Source organism: Hyaena hyaena, unplaced genomic scaffold (assembly GCF_003009895.1).
Source record: "Hyaena hyaena isolate Hyena2069 unplaced genomic scaffold, ASM300989v1 scaffold_1659, whole genome shotgun sequence".
NCBI classification, from domain to species: domain Eukaryota; kingdom Metazoa; phylum Chordata; class Mammalia; order Carnivora; family Hyaenidae; genus Hyaena; species Hyaena hyaena.
Window position 1 is genome coordinate 139008 of NW_024082286.1, and position 18933 is coordinate 157940.

Below are 18933 nucleotides of genomic sequence, written 5' to 3' on the forward strand. Positions count from 1 at the left end.
TCATATGTTTGCACGTATAGGAGGATTAGGAGGAATTTAACTGAGGAACAAGGGGGAGAAGAAGGGGAGAAATGGTGGGGGAAAGGGAGAGAGGCAAACCATGAGAGACTCTTGAATGCTGACAAAAACTGAAGACTGATGGATGTGGGGGGGAAGGCGGATGGGCATGGAAGAGGGCACTTGTGGGAATGAGCACTGGCTGTTATGTGGAAACTAATTTGACAATAAACTATTTGTAAAAAAAAAAATTAAAAAAAATAAAATATGTCAAAAACAAAAAAATAAAAATAAAAAATAAAAAAAAGAAATATGTAAACATGATCCCTGGTTTATTTTTATTTATTTTTTGTTTGTTTCAAGATTTTATTTAAACTCTAGTTAGTTAACATATAGTGTAATATTCTTTCAGTAATATAATTTAGTTCTTCATCATTTACATGTAAGTGATAGCCCCTGGTTTAACTGATTACTTTTAAGGGAGAGAGATGATGACTATTATGGCAATATAAAAAAGAAAGTCACCAAAACATTAGCCTTATTACACCCACATATTTAGTTAGGAAAAAAATTATATCAATAAAAACCCTGAAATAATCATGATGATAGTGATAATTTTAAAAAACATAACTGATTTTAATTTTTTATCTATTAAAGATAGATAAAAGTAATACCAACATACATTGAACAATTTGGGAAAATAGGAAGCTGTTTTAAAGGAGATCAAAAACCACATATAGTTCTACAACCAGGAAGGAATCTGGTGTATTTTTATCCTGATTTTAAAACTACATATATGTAAATGTATTGATATGTATGTATTATATATGTTCTAATAAAAAGTGATGATGATGTACTATAATATATGTTGGAATTTTGATCTAAATTATATAATTAGTCATTCCAAAATGGGGTTATTTTGATTGAATAAAAGGTCATCCAACAAAACTAAAAGGCAACCAATGGAATGGGAGAAGATATTTGCAAAGGACATATCTGTTAAGGGTTAGTATCCAAAATCTGTAAAGAACTTTTCAAACTCAATACCCAAAAAGCAAATAATCCAGTGAAAAAAATGGGCAGAATTGGAGTTTCTGGTGGTGTTCTCTGGTCCTATCTAGTCTTTACTACTTTTGATCTTTCTTGTTTTGTTTTGTCTTTTCTCCCCACAGAGAGTCCCCCTTAAAATTTCTTGCAGGGTTGCTTTAACGGTCATAAACTCTTTTAGTTTTTATTTGTCTGAGAAACTCTGACCTTTCCTTCTATTTTGAATGACAGCCTTGCTGGATAAAGAATTCTTCGTTGCAGATTTTTCTGATTTAGCACGTTGACAATATCCTGCCACTCCTCCGGCCTGTGAAGTTTCTGTGGATCTGCTGCTAACGTGATCTGTCTTCCCTTATAGGTTAAGGACTTTTGTTTCCCTTGATGCTTTCCAAATTCTTTCCTTGTCTGTGTATTTTGTAAATTTGACTATGATATGCCTTGTAGATGGTCGGTTTTTGTTGAATCCAATGGGAGTTCTCTGAGCTTCTTGGATTTTGATGTCTATGTTATTCCCCAGATTAGGAAATTTTTTCCACTATAATTTGCTCAGATAAACCTTCCCCCTTTTTTAAATCTCTTTTCATCTTATGGGACCCCTATGATTCAGATATTGTACCTTTTTAATAGGTAACTGAGTTCTCTAAGTCTTATATCATGCTTTTGCTTTTATTCCGCTCTTTTTTTCTACTTCATTATTCTCCATTATTTCTATATTCCTCATTTGCTACTCTACTCCATCAATCCTTGCCATCATGGCATCCGTTCAAGATTCCATCTCGGTATAGCAAGATTTCACCCTGTCAGTGGTTTCAGGAATAGATTTCTTGTTCAGTCCCCTGAAAGTGTTCACTCATTCGTTCTCTTTCTCTCCAACTACTTTCAGAAAGCGTTTTCCCTTCACTCTCCCAATGCACTGCACTATCCCCCATTCTCTGTCCTCTCTTCCCCAAAACACCTCCCTACCTCTGTGGCTTTTCTCTCCCTCAGTTCACTCTTCACACTACGCACTTCCAAGTTCTGTGGCTCAAGTTATACAAATTGTGATTTCCTCAGATCAATTTCCTAGGTGTGCAAAATTGTTTCATGTGAATCTAGCTATGTTTCAGGGATGAAACAAGCTTAGGGTCTCCATGCTGCTCTGTCATCTTAACCATAATGATAGTAGTTTAATGAGTCCTCTGGAAATTGTTTTTTTTTTTCTTTATCAAAGTTTAAATGAAAATAAATTCAAGTTTGTGTGGGATGCCAGAATTTACCTTTAATTTCTAACTGTAAGATGAGTGATAGTATACAGTATGTAATAGAACTATTATCATGTGGTAGTCCTGTGCCCCAAACTAATCCTCAATTTTAATGAGATAATCCATAAGATATGCCAGCTACTTAATGATACTCTAATCATGGGATCAGTGGAAACGAGCCCAGATCATAATGAGATTCATCACATATTAAGGTAAGGCTTATTTTTGCTATTCATTGGTTTTAGCAACATGGGAAAGAGCAAAGTTTTTCACTGGGATAAATATCCTGCAACTGTCTGTTGTCTTACAGACTTCTTTATTTCTGTCTATCTGTAGATTTGCTTCACACCTCCTCACACTGCTTACATCCTATTCCTCATGGAATAGTATTTGCAATAGAGGTGGTCGTGGTTTAGGTAAAGCTCATGAGTCAGTCAGAGTCTCGGGAAGAAACAAAAGATACAGACAAACGAGAGTCTCAGGAGAATTAAATGAAGTTGCCATTTACTGGCTTGTAGGTGATGTTAAGGAAACAAAAATGGATGTTGAAAAAAATAGTGGAGATCAACATAATGGCTAGATTGTGCTCTAAATATTTTAAAACATTCTGGGGTAAAACCATACTAGCTATAGCTGCTGCAGATGCACACCTGGTAAATGCTTTATTGGCACTCTAGTCAGAACCCCAATGTCAAAGTGGGCTGAGAGAAGAATAAAACTGAAACTTTCTTCTTGCACTCAAATATTCTGCCAGTGATTCCCATTGGTACAACCTAATCTGGTGCTGGGAAAAAAAGGAGCCCAGGTTACATGGTATATGAGCTTCAGACATTTAGGGTATAGAACAGTGCAGAGTGCTGGATAGCAGAACTGGAAAGACAAATGGAGCAAAAGATAAATCTTTGTGTGCATCTATATTCCTCTCTCTCTCTCTCTCTCTCTCTCTCTCTCTCTGTCCCTCTCTCATCCTTCTTGTATCTGCCCTACCCAACTGTATCTTTTGAGTTAAGTTTATCCAGGTCTGGTCATCTGGCCTTATTCTATCCCAAGCCCCATGATAGGCTGATTAGGCTTTGATCATCTGAAGTAATTTCTATTTCTGCCTCTGCAGGGACGTTACTGGAATGACACTTGTTCAGGTGGACAGATGTTGCACCCAAGGAACAGCTATCAATAAACCAGCATCAACAATAACTCAAGTTATAGATCATTTATTTCCTTGGTTGTGTGTGTGTTTTCATTATTATATTAACTTTTCATTTAGGAGAGAGATATAAATCTTATATTCTAGCATTTATTCCATTTGATTTGTTTTGGTAGAAACTCCTTCCTCTTCTCAAATATATTCAGCTCTTACCAATATTTTTGAGCTACTGTGAATGTTTGTTGTTTTTGTCATTGTTGTCTACAGATGCTTTTACAATGTGAAAAAGATATCTCAAAGGCATTCACTTCCCCCGTCATATCTGAAATTCTATCCAACTTAGAAGAAGCTGAAGTTCATGTACATCATGAAGGTCTCCGACACCTTGTTTTCTTTTCTAAGCTCAAACAAAACACCTTTTGGAAGCCTGCCCTAAGTTCCTTAGTCCTCAGTGCATAAACCATAGGGTTGAGGCAAGGGGGGATGATGTTGTGCAGCACATTGAGTAGAACTGGGATCAAAGGGGCCTCAGTTTCTGCCAAATGAGTTACTGAAAGCACTACAACAACAGTGTAGAAGAATAGGATAAGGATCAGATGGGAACTACAGGTGCTCAGAGCTTTGGATGCAGCTTCAGCCGAATTCAGTTTAAGTACAGAGCGCAGAATCAAAGTGTATGACAATATTATAAGACCTAGGTCACTCCCCATTCCAAGCCATGCCAGAACCAACTGGCAGATGCTGTTTGGCCTCCTGTCATCACAAGCCAGGCTGGTGACTCCAAGGTTAGAGCACAGGCAGTGCTCAATCTCATTCCTGGAGCAATAATTACGTTGGGCTGCTAGCACTGGCACTGGAATGACAAACAAGCCGTTTCTTAGTACCATGAACACAGTAGCTCTTAAGATTAAGGCATTGGTGACAATTGATGGGTAGCGAAGAGGGTGACAAATCGCCATGTATCTATCAAAAGCCATGCAGAGGAAGATACCAGACTCCATGCCCACAAAGCAGTGAATGGCATAGATCTGAGCAAAACACTCAGGAAGGCTGATGACCTTGGCATCGAACCAGAAGATGGCCAGGATCTTGGGCATGATGGTGGTGGCCAGGCCCATGTCCACCACAGAGAGGATGCCTAGGAAATAGTACATAGGCTGCTGAAGAGCAGGATCCTGGCAGATGGTGACGAGGATGAGGATATTAGCACCAATTGCTGAGAGGTAGAGTATTGTCAATGGTAAGGAGAGCCAGTGTTGCCAGCTGTGAATGCCTGGGAGTCCCATCAGGATGAACTCAGACACCTGGAATTTGGAGCCGTTAGAGCCCTTCAGAGACGCAGACATCTTTTCCTAAGACGGAAAAAATGGTTTTCAAGGTTGCTTTCTTTGAGCTGAATTATCATCAAACATTTTTTTTTAATGTCCACATAGCATAGTTGGTGCTATAACCAAATGAGTTGTTGTATATTCCTTACAGGAATTGAAGGTAAATTACCATGAAGTTCTGGGGCTTTTACACTAGAAATTAAACTTATAAGGAGCAATGATCATAGTTGACAATTGAGGGACAGTTCAGCATGCATCTGGAATCTCTATTGGCCTTATCCTTATTTATACCAATTAGGGACCATCACAGCATTAAGGAGGCACTTGTAGGGATGAGCACTGCAGGTTATATGTAAGTAATAGATTTCTAAATTCTACTCATGAAACCATAATTACACCATATTTTAACTAATCTGGATTTAAATAAAATGAAAAGAACAGAGAAGAGGAGGGAGAAGAAAAAAGAAAAGAAAACAAAAAAGGAAAGGAAAGGAAAGAAAAAACAAAAGAAGAAAATGGGACCATCACATAAATATGATTCTAGTTTTTTCCTTGTTGGACTTTCTTCGTCTCTTCAGAAATTTTGTGGAATCAAGGGGATGTGTGATTTCTTCCTATTTCTCTCAATATTGCTTCAGATATTTATTAACGAACCACAAGGAGATTTTTTAATACAGAATTATGGGAGATGAAATTTTGTAGTTTCATAATTCTAGTTGTTATAGATAGATGTCCAGTAAGGTTTTACATAGCCTCCACAAATCTTATATCACAGACTTTAAACATTTTCCAACATAAGATTGATGCAAATTAGAATACCTTTTTTAATATTCTGCTTTACATAGACTTCTAAGAAGATCACAAAAGACTAGCTTGAAAAGTTAAGTGAACATGACTGAATTTGTTGATTAAGGAGTCACATAATAGAGACAGATCATAGAAAATATTTTCTGGTTTAGTCCTAGAGAATCTACAAAGACATATCAATATAGCATTTAGCACAGGTAGTATGATGATTTTTATTTTATTAACAAGTAGAATTAGTTGTCTTTGAGGAAACTGCCATTGTATATTCAGATTCATGTTCAAAACTAGACTCAACTCTCTTCAGGCGCTGGTGTTTTGCATGTACTCTTTATTCTGTTCAGAAGCCCAACGAGCCAAGCCTGAAAGTCACACAGCAGCAGCCTTTCCTTTGACTAAACAACTGCTCCGTTGTCCTGTGGTTTCTCCCCCTTACTTCACCACGCGGCCCTTCTCCTGAGCGCTGTTGCTTCAGAGTCTTATCTAGTCACTTGCGCCTCTCCCCGCGCTTCTTTCCTTTGATCAGCCAGCTGGCCTTCCTAAAACTGCATTCTCTTGCTTAGAATGATCTATGCCCTCACACTTTCTTTCAAATAGATTAAATTCGTTTATAGCACATAAGGAACTTATGGATTTATTCTTCATATAATTACCTTTAAATATAGAAAGACATATATGAAAGAAATTCAAATTCGCTCGTGTTAACACCAACAAGAGAAGATTCGTGACAACTAGATGCAGGTTTTGTTTTGTTTGTTTGTTTTCAGAAATGTTTTGCTGCCTCTAAGTTCGGGGAAACATGTACCACCTAATCATGGGGAAAATCATCCTTCTTTAACGGTTATGTAATTTGGTGAACACTTAAAATCATCTACAGGTGTTCGCAGCAAATTGTAACCAAACAGGCACAAAAGAGGTTTGGAAATGAGGCTGGTTTGACTTTGGCCTTTTAGGTAGAATTCCTGAGGAGTTCAGCTTCATAGTTCCATCTTGGGTACTTCAACGTGTGTGACCCACTTGACTGTATGGGTCTGGTATTTTTGCCAAATACTCATTTATTATTATATATCCTCATATCAAAGACACAGCCTTGTATCTTTGATATTTTCCCATGATTGATACTAGAGTGATACAGTTCAGAGAAGGAACAGATTTGAGTTTGCAGAAAAGAAATAAGTGTTTTTAATCTTTTTAGCACTTAAAGGTTAGCAGGACATGGAGTGTGATCCTGCTAAATAAAACATTAATATATTGATCCTGAAGACAATCTAGCAGCTGTTTTATAAATGAGGTCACTTCTATATCACCACACAAACCTTATATCTCTAATTTTAGCCCTAATCCTTTTGATAAGCTTCTCCAAGACTTTATTTACTCCCAGGGCAGAGGAAAGATCGCTTGTGCAAAACAACATAAGAAAAGGTTAAGAATGAGCTGCCATTGGATGCTCTGGGATTTAGTCAATGTGATCATGACAAGGATTTAGTACTTCACCTGTGGTTAGGAGCAGAGACTCACAGTCTGAGATCCTGGCAATGGCAGGGGTTTCCTACCCTGAAAAAAGACACAACTTTGAGAGTGACGCTTTCACATGAGGTGAGGTTGTGCTCTCTGCTCACACATGGGATAGAAATTATTAGCTTCTGGATTTTATGGGAAGCAGTAAGAAGCTCAGTGGTCTAAAGATAATAGACTTCCCTTAGAGACATGAAGAGAGAACAGCCCATAGAGAAAGCAGAATTCCTAAGATGTTAAATCCCAAAAGGTTGGAAGGGAGATTGATTCAGAGACACATTTCTTATCAGTGTAAACTGTGAGCTTACATAAGCAGAAAAATGTCTTTATTTATGAAATGAAAATAGCCCTATATAAAGTGGGCAACTTTATTAGTGTTTGAATTGTTCTTAAGTACAAAATTTCAGGGGATTTTAAATTCTGTGGTTATGTTGTTATGCTTTAAAAATACACTCCTAAAGGAGAAAGTATTTATTCACCCCATATATATCTATTGAGCTTCTACTGTGTTAACAAAATATGGCAGGCATAAAATGGTCAATAAAACTGTCATGGTCCCTGTTCTCACAGAAACAGTGGCCTAGTTTGGGCAGGGGGATAAAACACTAAATAAAGAATCTAGCAAATACTTACCTATAGACTAGGAGAAGTTATTTAAAGCAAAAATACCCAGAGATATGAGAGCATATAATGGGAGAATTAATTTAGTCTTGGTGTCAGAGAGGGATTTCCAGAAGAAACACTAGTTTGGGTCAAGGCCACATGTTTTTTTTTTTGTTTTTGTTTTGTTTTTGTTTTTTTGTGAGGCCACATGTTTGAGTAAGACTTAACTCTGGTGTGTGTTTGGTGATGGGGAGTAGGGAGAGGCAAAGGATTCCAAGAAGTTTAAGATGCTGAAGTGAGGGGATCATGTTAAGTTCCAGCAATAAAAGAGGATAAATGCACTAAGGAGCGGTGGAAATGAGATATGGTGTGAAATAGACTTGTTGAGTTAACAGAGGCCAGAGACTTATAAGCAAATTTATGGGAGGATAATAAGGGATCACTGAAAGTTTTTTTTAAAGGAGAATTAGGACCTCACAGTGATGTGGAGACCAGATTAAATGTGCCAAGGGTAAATATAAGTAAATCAGTTGAGTAACAGTAATCCAAAGGAGAGATGATTTTATCTTGCACTAGGATAGGGGCAGTGAAGATAGAGAAAAGTGAATAGACTTAGAAGGTATGTTGCAGGTAAAATTGATCACTTTTATGACCAAAGAACAATTCTTTTATTTTTATTTATTTATTCTTAATTTTTTTAATGTTTTACTTATTTCTGAGAGAGAGAGAGAGACAGCGTGAGCAGGGGAGGGTCAGAGAGAGAAGGAGACACAGAATCCGAAACAGGCTCCAGGCTCTGAGCTAGCTGTCAGCACAGATCCCGACGCTGCCAGAGGCTGGCTCCAGCAGGTCCAGGGGTCCCTGAAAGATGGACGGTGTCGGCAAGAAAGAGAGTGAAAGAGCCCTGAGATTCTTTCTGCATCTCTGTCCTGTCGGTTTTGGTGTCTTTATATATAGGTCAAATGTTAACATGGCATCAGAAAATGGAATTTTTACAATGGATAGTTCTCTGTGATAAGATGTTTTTGGAAAATGTACAGAAACAGGTTTTACAGAAGTCTTCTTGCAGAACTGCCCCAATTATAATGAGGTTGAATAACTAAGAAAATAACAAGGTGTTCACATTTTAATAACGCTAAGATTAAGTTATAGGTTTATAGATACTCTTATCCATCCTCATCACAGATGCCAGGGTAAGGGAAGGTGTTTGTAGAATGTAGGCCTTAGAGAAGGGACTGCTATACATTATCAGTTAGCAAAGATATATGTAGTAACTTATGTTCTGCTCTTATCTGTTCCTTCTAAGTTAGTCTCTTTGTCTCTGAGCAGGACTTGATTTTCCAGTTACATGTTTTATGGCACTGGAGAGCCAACCGTACCTTTAAAGAGTTTAGCTCATTTCCAATACATAGAATAACCTCTAAAAGAGCATTTACCTTTGTGTCTAATTTTATGATTTCTAGAAAAAATAGAACATGAAAAACATTTATGAAAAAATGATTTACAAATTGAGCTGTATGAACATCCTGGACTAACACAACAGTAGAAACAGAATTGTACATGTAAAGGTCAATCTTTTATGAGTAAGGCTCATTAGCCTGTTCATAGCTCAAGGGAAAGTATGGAGGGAAACAGGACCTGCTGGAGACATGATGTCTGTTCCCATAATAGAAAGAAGTTCCCACAATAAATTCCTTCACAAGAAGCAACCATCCTACCAGGGCCGGAATAAGGGGACAAGTCACTCCTAATATTGATCAACAAGGTACCTTCGGGGATTGGTGCTCAAGCAGAAATAATTCAGTGGGGGTGGATATCGGTCGTCATCTGATTGGCAAGAGACCGTGCAAACTTGCTTTAACCTCACCAGGAGTTTTCTCGACTAGTGCGCTCAGAATGCCTCCCAACACTACACAAGGCTCGAACCCATGAACCATGAGATCATGACCAGAGCTCAAGTCAGATGCTTAACTGACTGAGCCATCCAGGCATCCCTAATTCTTTTATTTTTTTAACTTTTGTCTTAAAATTTTTTTTTCTTGAGTATAGTTGATAGAAAAGCTACATTAAGTTCAAGTGTACAACATAATGATTAAGCAAGTTTATGCCTTATACTATGCTCACCAGAGTGTAGCTAACATCTGTCACCGTATAGGCCTATTACTGTACCTCTGATTGTATTCCCTATGCTGTACCTTTCATCCCCATGACTTATTCATTCCATAACTGAAAGCAGTATCCATTCTCACTTTCACCTGTTACCTCATCACCCCTCCCTGCTGGCAACCATTAGTTTGTTCTCTGTATTTATAGGTTTGATTCTGCTTTTAATTTGTTTATCATGTGTTTTTTAATATTTATGTTTTTAATGTTTATTTAATCTGAGAGAGAATGAGAAAGAGGGAGAGCAGAAGATCCTAAGTAGGTTTGTGCTGAGAGCAGAGAGTCAATGTGGGGCTTGAACTCATGAACCATAAAATCATGACCTGAGGCAAAGTCGGACATTTAACCAACTCAACCAACCAAGTGCCCCTGTTTTGCTTTTTAGATTCCACATATATGTGAAATCATATGACATTTGTTTTTTTCTTTGACTTATTTCGCTGTCACACGTTGTAGCAAATGACAAGATCTCATTCTTTTTTATGGCTGAGCACTATTCCATTATATATATTTATTATATTAGTGTATTATATTATTATTCATTATATATATTTACTTCTTTATCTATTTGTAATTAATGGACACAGGTTGCTTTCATATCTTGGTTATTGTAAATGGTGCTTCAATAAACACAGAGAGGTAAATATCTTTTAGAATAAAAGTTTTCATTTTCTTCGTATAAATACCCAATAGCAGAATTATTGGATCAGACATTATTCCTGTTTTTAATTATTTAAGAGAGATCCATACTCTTTTCCACAGTGGCTATACCAATTTGCATTCCCACCAGCAGTGCACAAATGTTTCCTTTTTTTCCACATCCTCATCACCACATACTATTTCTTGCCCTTTAGATTCTAACCATTATGATAGTGATATCTCATCGTAGTTTTAAATTTCCTTTCCCTGATGCTTAGTGATGTTATGATCTTTTCATGTATTTGTTGGCCCACTGTGTGTCATGTTTGGAAAAATGTCTATTCAGGTCATCTGTTCATTTTTCAATTGGATTATTTGGGAGGTTTTGGTGTTCAGTTGTGTAAGTTCTTTGCAGTTTTGGATATTAACCCCTTATTGGATATATCATTTACAAATATCTTCTCCCATTCAGTAAGTTGTCTTTATGTTCTGTTGATGTTTTCCTTAACTATGCAGAAAGTTTTTTACCTTGGTTAGTATAGTTTTTTTCTTGCGGTGTTTCCCTTGACTTAGAAGACATATCAAGGAAACTGATGCTGTAGCTGATGGCAAAGAAATGACTGCTTATGTTCTCTTCTAAGGGCTTTGTGGTTTCAAGGTCTCATATTTAGATGACCAAAGAACAATTCCAGTTTCTGATATATGCAGTGGGATGGCACATGATGTTATTCACATTCTAAAGGAAGATTGGAGAAGGACCAAGTTACAGAAGAGAATAAATTCATATTAGGTCATGACAAGCATGAGGTGCATTTGAAGCATGCATGTAAAGATTGCTTATCAGCACATAGAAAAGTAGTTGAGAGCAAAATAGCAATTTTTAAATTTTTTTGCATCCACATCAGCAGTGTCTGAAGGTTCCAATTTTTCTACATTCTCACTAACATGATTATTACTGTTTTTTATTATAACCATTCTAGTGGACATGAATGGTATCTCATATAATTTTGTTTTACATTTCTTTAATGACTAATAATGTTGAGCAACTCTTCATGTTGCTTATTAACATTTTTATCTTCTTTGGAGAAATCTATTCATATCCTTTGCTCAGTTTTTAATTGAGAAAAGATTAAGGTTTTTTAAGACTTTTTTAAAGATTGAGTTCTGAGAGTTCTTAATATATTTTGTACACAGGTTGCAAAATAGCATTTTGAAGGGAAATATTGGAAGGATCAATATATTAACTGACAATTATTGTAATAGAGAATACATTCTCCTGTATTATTTGTCGGCATAGAATTTTCATAGTAATTTCTAATAATCACATGTGTTTTATGTGGTATCAGTGTAAAGTCTCCTCTTTCATTTCTGGTTTTGTTTATTTGATACCTCTTTCTCTTTTTCTTAGTAAGTTCAGCTAAAGGTTGGCCAATTTTGTTTATCTTTTCAAAAACCTAGGCCTCACTTTCATTGATATTTGCTATTGTTTTGTGGTCTCCATTTTATTTAGCTCTACCTTTTGTGATTTCATTCTTTCTCCTTGCTTTGATTTTTGTTTGTTCTTTTTCTAGTTCCTTGTGTATAAAGTTGTTTTTTTTCTTAATATATGCATTTAGTGTTGGAAAGTTTTCTTCTAGAAATTGCTTTGGCAGCATTCCCTAGTGTTGGTGTGTTACATTTTCCACTTTCAAATGAAAAGGAAGAGTCTTTTGAGTCTTTTCAATATTAATGCCTTTGCCCCTTTTTTATTTTATTCCACTGCTTGGATGTCTAGTGCAATGTTGGATAGAAGTGGGAAGAGTTGACCTTTTTGTCTTACTATCATCTTCAGGGAGAAATGTTTTCATATTTCATCATTAATTAGGAAGTCAGCTGTAGGTTTTTTGTGCATGCCTTTTATCAGGTTAAAATTTCCTTCTAAATTAAGATTTTGCTGTGTTTTTATCATGAATGGATGTTTAATTAAAACAAATTTTTCTTAATCTGTTGTAATAATTTTATTATTTTTTCCTATTTAAATCTATTTTCTGATATGTAAATTGATTACTTTTGTGTGTGTTCTCAGCCAACCAACTTTGAGTTTCTGGAATAAATCCCACTTGGTCATAATGTATTATCATACAACCCCCAACACTCACACACATTCACATACGTACACACATGCTCATGGAGATTTTAGGGAACTGATTTATTTTCTCTTTTAAAAACATTTTTTTTCTTTTTTTGAGAGAGAGAGTATAAGCAGGGAAGGACAGAGAAAGTGGCAGAGAATCCAAAGTGGGCTCCATGCTGACAGCAGAAAGCCAATGTGAGATTTGAACTCATAAACAGTAAGATCATGACCCGAGGCAGTCTGACACTCAACCAACTAAGCCACACAGGTGCTCCAATTCATTTTCTTAATAGACATATGACTACTATAACCTTATATTTCTTCTTAGATCTCTTGTACTATTTTTAATATGTGTCTATTTCATCCACATTTTCAAGCGTATTGGGATAAAGCTGTTCCTGACACACTCTTTTTGTTTATTCTGGTGAGTGCTTTATACTTGCTTGAAAAATAAAACTATACTTAAAGCTGATGGATGTTGTTTACTGTACAGGGCAATTGGCTTAATTGGCTTATGTTCAGATATTCTATACTCTTTAGATTTTTCTAATTCTCTACTTTTCATTTGCTGAGAGGATATGTTAAAATATCACTGTGGATTTGATAATTTCACTGTGGATTTGATAATTTCCCTTTCCAGTATTTTCCAGCTCTTTGTTTGTATGTATATATGGGTATGTACCTATAATGATATTAAGCACATACAAAGTTAGGTCTCTTTCTTGTGGAGTTGCTACTATAATCATGGAATGTTGCATTTTATTACTCCTAATATTCACTGTGTTAAAATCTACTTTGGCCCAACCACATAAGCTTTTTCTCATTTTATTTATGTGTGTGGGTGTTTATTTTTATTTAATATTTTTATTTATTTCTAGGAGAGAGAGACAGCATGAACAAGGGAGGGTCAGAGAGAGAGGGAGTCACAGACTGAAACAGGCTCCAGGCTCTGAGCTGGCAGTCAGCACAGAGCCCGACGCAGGGCTTGAACCCACGAACCGCGAGATCATGACCTAAGCAAAAGGCAGATGCTCAAGCGACTAAGCTACCCAGGCGCCCCTGTGTGTGGGTGTTTAATGTCTTCTAAAAATATTATAGTTTTTAAGGATATTTTCTTAATTTTCATTTCATTTTCTTTCATTGAATTGCTTCATCAACTTATGTAACACTGCCATAATTTGTCAAGTTTGCCATGTTCCTATTGTTCTATCTGTTCTTTTCTTTGTTCCTATTGCTATCTTTGGGCCAATAAAATAAGTGTTATTATTGTCATTATTGTATTTTTCTTCAGTATTAGTTTTGTTAAGTATTCCAATACTTTGTTCTGACCTTCCATCAGATAATCATTATTCTAAATTCTGAATAACATACTTACTTTAGTATTTCTTCTCAGCTTTAGTTCATGTGAATAGGTATTTATTTTATCTTTTTTTGAAGGGTTTTTCATTAGATTAGAATTCTGAGTTGTAAGTATTTTTTCAGGACTTCCAAACTATCATTTGTCTTTTGGCTTCCATTGTTTCCATTGAAAAGTTGCCCAGAAGTCTCTCATATTGTCCTATTATTTATAGATCCTTCCAAGCTGTGCATTCATTGAAAACCATCTTGAATAAAACTCACAACCTACTAGTTGGGAAGGAAGCAATTATGTGAATGTCTCATTCTAGGAGAGATCTGGCCCGGTACTAGATCACCAAGTTTCTCATAGGACCCAAGCGGCTTACACCTCATTATACCAATGACCTCATAGAACACTTTCTAGTTTCATCTTTTATAAGTGGCTGAATAAATTGGGTCATCTAGACCCAGATCATTAGTTTCATGTGATTTAATTTCCTGGATAATTGGCCCAGCTGCTCATCAGTGTTTTTCTTTCTTGGAACCTAATATCACTAAGACCTCAACTACACAGAAAACCTGGAGGTAAAAAGCGCATATGGAGGGTGATGTGGCATGAAAAATTACTTTGGTCTTCTGCAGACAACTTAATGGGAATAAACTGTTAATCATGCTTACCTGAAAAAATTATATACCTATTCTGGGAAATTCTCCTGCCTAAACAGCAGAGAGTAGCATTCTTTCCCTTTTCACCCCCAACCCAGACTAATATTCCTTTCATATGCTGTGGGATTTGATGTCCTTAGAACCTGAAAAAATCCTGATGACACAGTCTCGTATCTGCTTGGTTTTCACCCCATAGACAATAGGGTTCATAGTGGGAGGCAAGAGCAGATAAATATTGGCCACAATGATGTGGCAAGATGGAGGGATCGTGTGGCCCCCAAAGCGGTGGGAAAAGAAGGAGAAGAAGGCTGGACTGTAGGAGAAGACAATGGCACAGATGTGGGCAGTGCAGGTGCTGAAGGCCTTCTGCCGAGCATCTGCCGAGGAGAGGCTGACCACCGTCCGGAGGATCATGGTGTAGGAGATTGTGATGCACAGGATGTCAAAGCCCCCAATCAGGAGGGCAACAATCAGACCATAGAAAACATTAGCATTGATATTTCCACAGGATAACTTGGCTACAGACATGTGGTCACAGTAGGTGTGAGGAATTATATTCCCTCTGCAGTAGGGCAGGTGCTTGGTGAGGAAAGTGAAAGGAATGATGAGCAACACCCCTCTGAGAAAGGTGGAGAGCCCAGCCTTTGCAATGACAGGATTGGTGAGGATAGCTGAGTAGCGCAGAGGGTAACAGATGGCCACATAACGGTCCAGGGCCATAAGCATGAGCACCCCAGACTCCATCCCTGTGAAGGTATGGACAAAGAACATTTGGACCAGACACTCATCAAAGCTGATTTCCTTGAAATGTAACCAGAATATGCTGAGGGCTTTAGGGATTGTACTAGAGCATATGAAAAGGTCAGTTAGGGAAAGCATGGCTAAAAAGTAATACATGGGTCTGTGCAGGGAGTCCTCATAGCAGATGAGGTAGAGGAGCCCACAGTTCCCTACCATTGCCACAGCATACATGGAGCAGAATGGGAAGGAAATCCACAAGTGCATGTCCTCCAGTCCTGGGATCCCATTAAGAATGAATGAGGCTGGGGTCAGGTCTGTTTGGTTTAACATTAGCATCATCAACCTAGGATGATCATTAATCATCTTATAGAATTTGTGGGTCCTCCTAGACAGAGATCAGAGAAGAAAACATCTTGTCTTAATTTCTTTTGCCCTTTTCCCCCAAGATGCATTTCAATGGCCAAACAACCAATTTTTCTAACTTCCAGGGAATATGAATATAAATATTATTTAAACCAAATAGATTTTTTTATATTTGTGCATTTTTAATTCACTCATCTATCATTGTAGACAACAAATACTTTTTATTGCTTAATAGTTGCCTAGTTCTTTAATAGACAAATGGCATCCATTTATAGAGGACATTTGGTTATTATTTTTTATGAAGCTATATTTGTTTAAATACATTATTTAAATATTGACAACTGTACATATGCTCTAGAAAAATAAACATGAAAAATCATCATGCTTTAAATAAATCATATTTTGAGAAAAAGTATATAGTAATGTCTTTTCCATGTGGGCATTAGGAAGTTGGAGATGGTTCTAGAAATAGAGCCAAATCATGACATACTTTATCAGTTTCTGAATAGGAGGATTCTCCTAAGGAAATAGCCTGAGGGTCACCCTGTTTCTCAGATATCGTATTGAAAAGTACAGGTGCCAGAATGCTTTAAAAATTATTGAAATAAAAAAAAAATAAAAAATAAAAAAAATTATTGAAATATATTTTAATTACTATTTGGAAAATACAAAAGGAAACTCTAAGAGTAAAAACAGAACATAAATACATAAATCACTGTAAAAATATAACAAAACAAAACATTCTCATTATAAAACAGAAGGCAAGGACTCCTGAATAAATCAATAAAATGTTAATACGACAAAAGACAGATAAAATACATTGATTTAGACTATTAGGATAAATTATTTAAACTGCCCTATATAAGTGAACATAAATTTGTTAATTTTATAAAAATTTATATAGGCAGTACAGAGGGCCATATGATAAAGAAAACCAAACAACAAAGTAAAATAATATACAATTGCGAGAGAAATACACACAAAATTTGGAGTAGACATACTAATTTCAGATGAAGTAGAAATTAAAGCAAGAAAAATTGGGTCAGAATTTTTAAAAGAAATTCTGGGTAGTTCTAATCATAGGATGACTTTAATGTTGATACAATTAACGTTGGTTAAGCATGATACTTCTACTCCATCTTTGATAAAATATCCATAACTTAAATCATGGGATGCACAGAAATCTTCTTATGTAACTTATTAGTATATAGTTGGTATTAATATGAAAACTTTTCAAATTAACAATTAAATCTGATGAAACCTCCAGTTTTCAAATTAAGGCCAATGATTTGGTTTAAAGCTAATATTTTTGCTTTGTTATTAATCTCCACTTAAATACACAGTCAAAATACAGCGGTCTTTATTACATAGGGACTAGGATATCTAGGCCCTCTAAGATGAAAACTGCAACCCTGAGTTGACCAGTGTTTTAAATACATTTAGAAAATTGTTTACAAGTGGGGTAACAACACTCAAAGAACTGTCATATATCATTTACCTAAATATAAATATAAATAAACATGTAGCACAGATAATTATGTTACAATATTAGGAACATAACCCTTAGAGGCATGTTTTAAAACAACTTCTAGCACTTTTATACTATTACTCTTTCCTTAAAAGATACATTTATTCTGTAAAATTATAAACTCTTACTATTACGGTCATCTGTCTGCCTCAGTCTATATCTCCCCATGCCTCTAAACACTTACCCACTTTTTGCTGCTTCGTTTTTAATGTAAGCCAATCTTGACAATTCTGGACAATGCTTAATTCTAGGTCTTAATATTTCCTCTATAGCTTACTATAAAGTAATCTTCTGTATTTTTCCCCATAAAGACAACTTTGATCATTTAGGAACAGCTTTATTCTTACAGTAAGTTTTAGGTTCTATACAGTATCAATTCATTTGCCAAATGCCCTGTTAGTGATAGAAGTTTAAACCAACACAACCCAGTATCAATCGCAAAATTAATCTGTTGCTTTAAAACAAATTTAGTTTGTTTCCAACAGCCTAACGCAATATCTCTTTCCAGGGAAAGTTACTGATACTTAGCTCTGGGTGTATAGGCAGTGTTTCTGGATATTGCTACACCTTTCTCACCTTTCATAAAGTACAACTTCATCTACCACTCGTTGTCAATCCTCATTTCCAGAATTTATAGGCAGTGATTTCCGCCCCCCTGTTTTGTGCTGATCTCAGCCTATGGATAACCAAGATTGTGGCTGAACTGTCCCTTGGGATTCTTCTAATAACCACAAGATGCCCTCAGCAAAAACCATCAGCAAACTCTGAAAGACACAAGATTTATTACTTACAAGTCCCAGAAATCATGGCACACCTGGAGCCACACAGAGAAGTCAGGGCAGGAGTGGAGAAGGGGTGGACCCTGAGTTCTACTTTTATTGGAGTTGAGGGGCTGCCTTGGGTGTCTCAGGCTCACTCTTTATCGGTGAATTTAAAACCTAAGAATGGTAATTTAGAACACAGCAAGAGAAAAAAAAAAAAAACAAGTGATCCAAAAGGTCAATTATCAGAATCAACCAATATCTGTAAAACAAAGGAGGCTCGGGATTATGCAGTCACCTGGCTGGTAACATGTTTATCTGAGATAATATCTTGGAAGTGGGTGTCTCTTTGAAATGGATGCCATGGCAATCAAAACTTAAATCAGGCACTTGCATTACAAAAAAGAAAAAGCCAACTGTCAGGGTTCACACCACATCCTCCATTAAACCATTCTCAATACTTAGGATAGGACAATAGTCCATTCTTGGCTTCCATCACTTCCAAAGCATGTATTCCTTATGGTTAAAAGAGTTGTTTATATGGATGCATGGGTATTATGAGCATCTAAATGGAATTTTAAGCCAAACGCATCATTGTCTTACGCCACCTTCTGACTTGAACCTAGGTCAATAGAATAAAACATTTTTATCTGCAGGGAGGAAAACACCATTTAGTATCAATCTCAAATCCTTTTTCTTCTTTACATCTATGTCTGAAATGAAAATCATCCTGTCACTAACCCCTATATTGTTATAGTTAAACACCTTAGGTTTTGGAAGGAAAAATAAAGAGATAAAATATATCTGGTTCAATTTTCCAGGAACTTGGTTCTCTAAACATCACAGCCTGGGCAAGTTTTTAACTCTGGATTCTCTTGATATGAAGACTATTGACCTGAGCCTGAAGAAAAATGAATGTTATATACCCCAAATACCTCAAGG

At 36.3% G+C, this 18933-nt stretch overlaps 2 protein-coding genes across 2 annotated transcripts; both read right to left on the minus strand.

Moving 5' to 3' along the window:
- Positions 1 to 3794: 3794 nt before the first annotated feature.
- LOC120226315 (olfactory receptor 56B1) lies at positions 3795 to 4775 on the minus strand. The gene has a single exon (XM_039224507.1). It carries the CDS (start codon positions 4773 to 4775, stop codon positions 3795 to 3797), a length of 981 nt encoding a protein of 326 aa, XP_039080438.1.
- A 9934-nt stretch (positions 4776 to 14709) lies between these two features.
- Positions 14710 to 15675, minus strand: LOC120226323 (olfactory receptor 52N4-like). The gene has a single exon (XM_039224515.1). The coding sequence runs from the start codon at positions 15673 to 15675 to the stop codon at positions 14710 to 14712; it is 966 nt and encodes a 321-aa protein (XP_039080446.1).
- Between the last annotated feature and the right edge of the window lie 3258 nt (positions 15676 to 18933).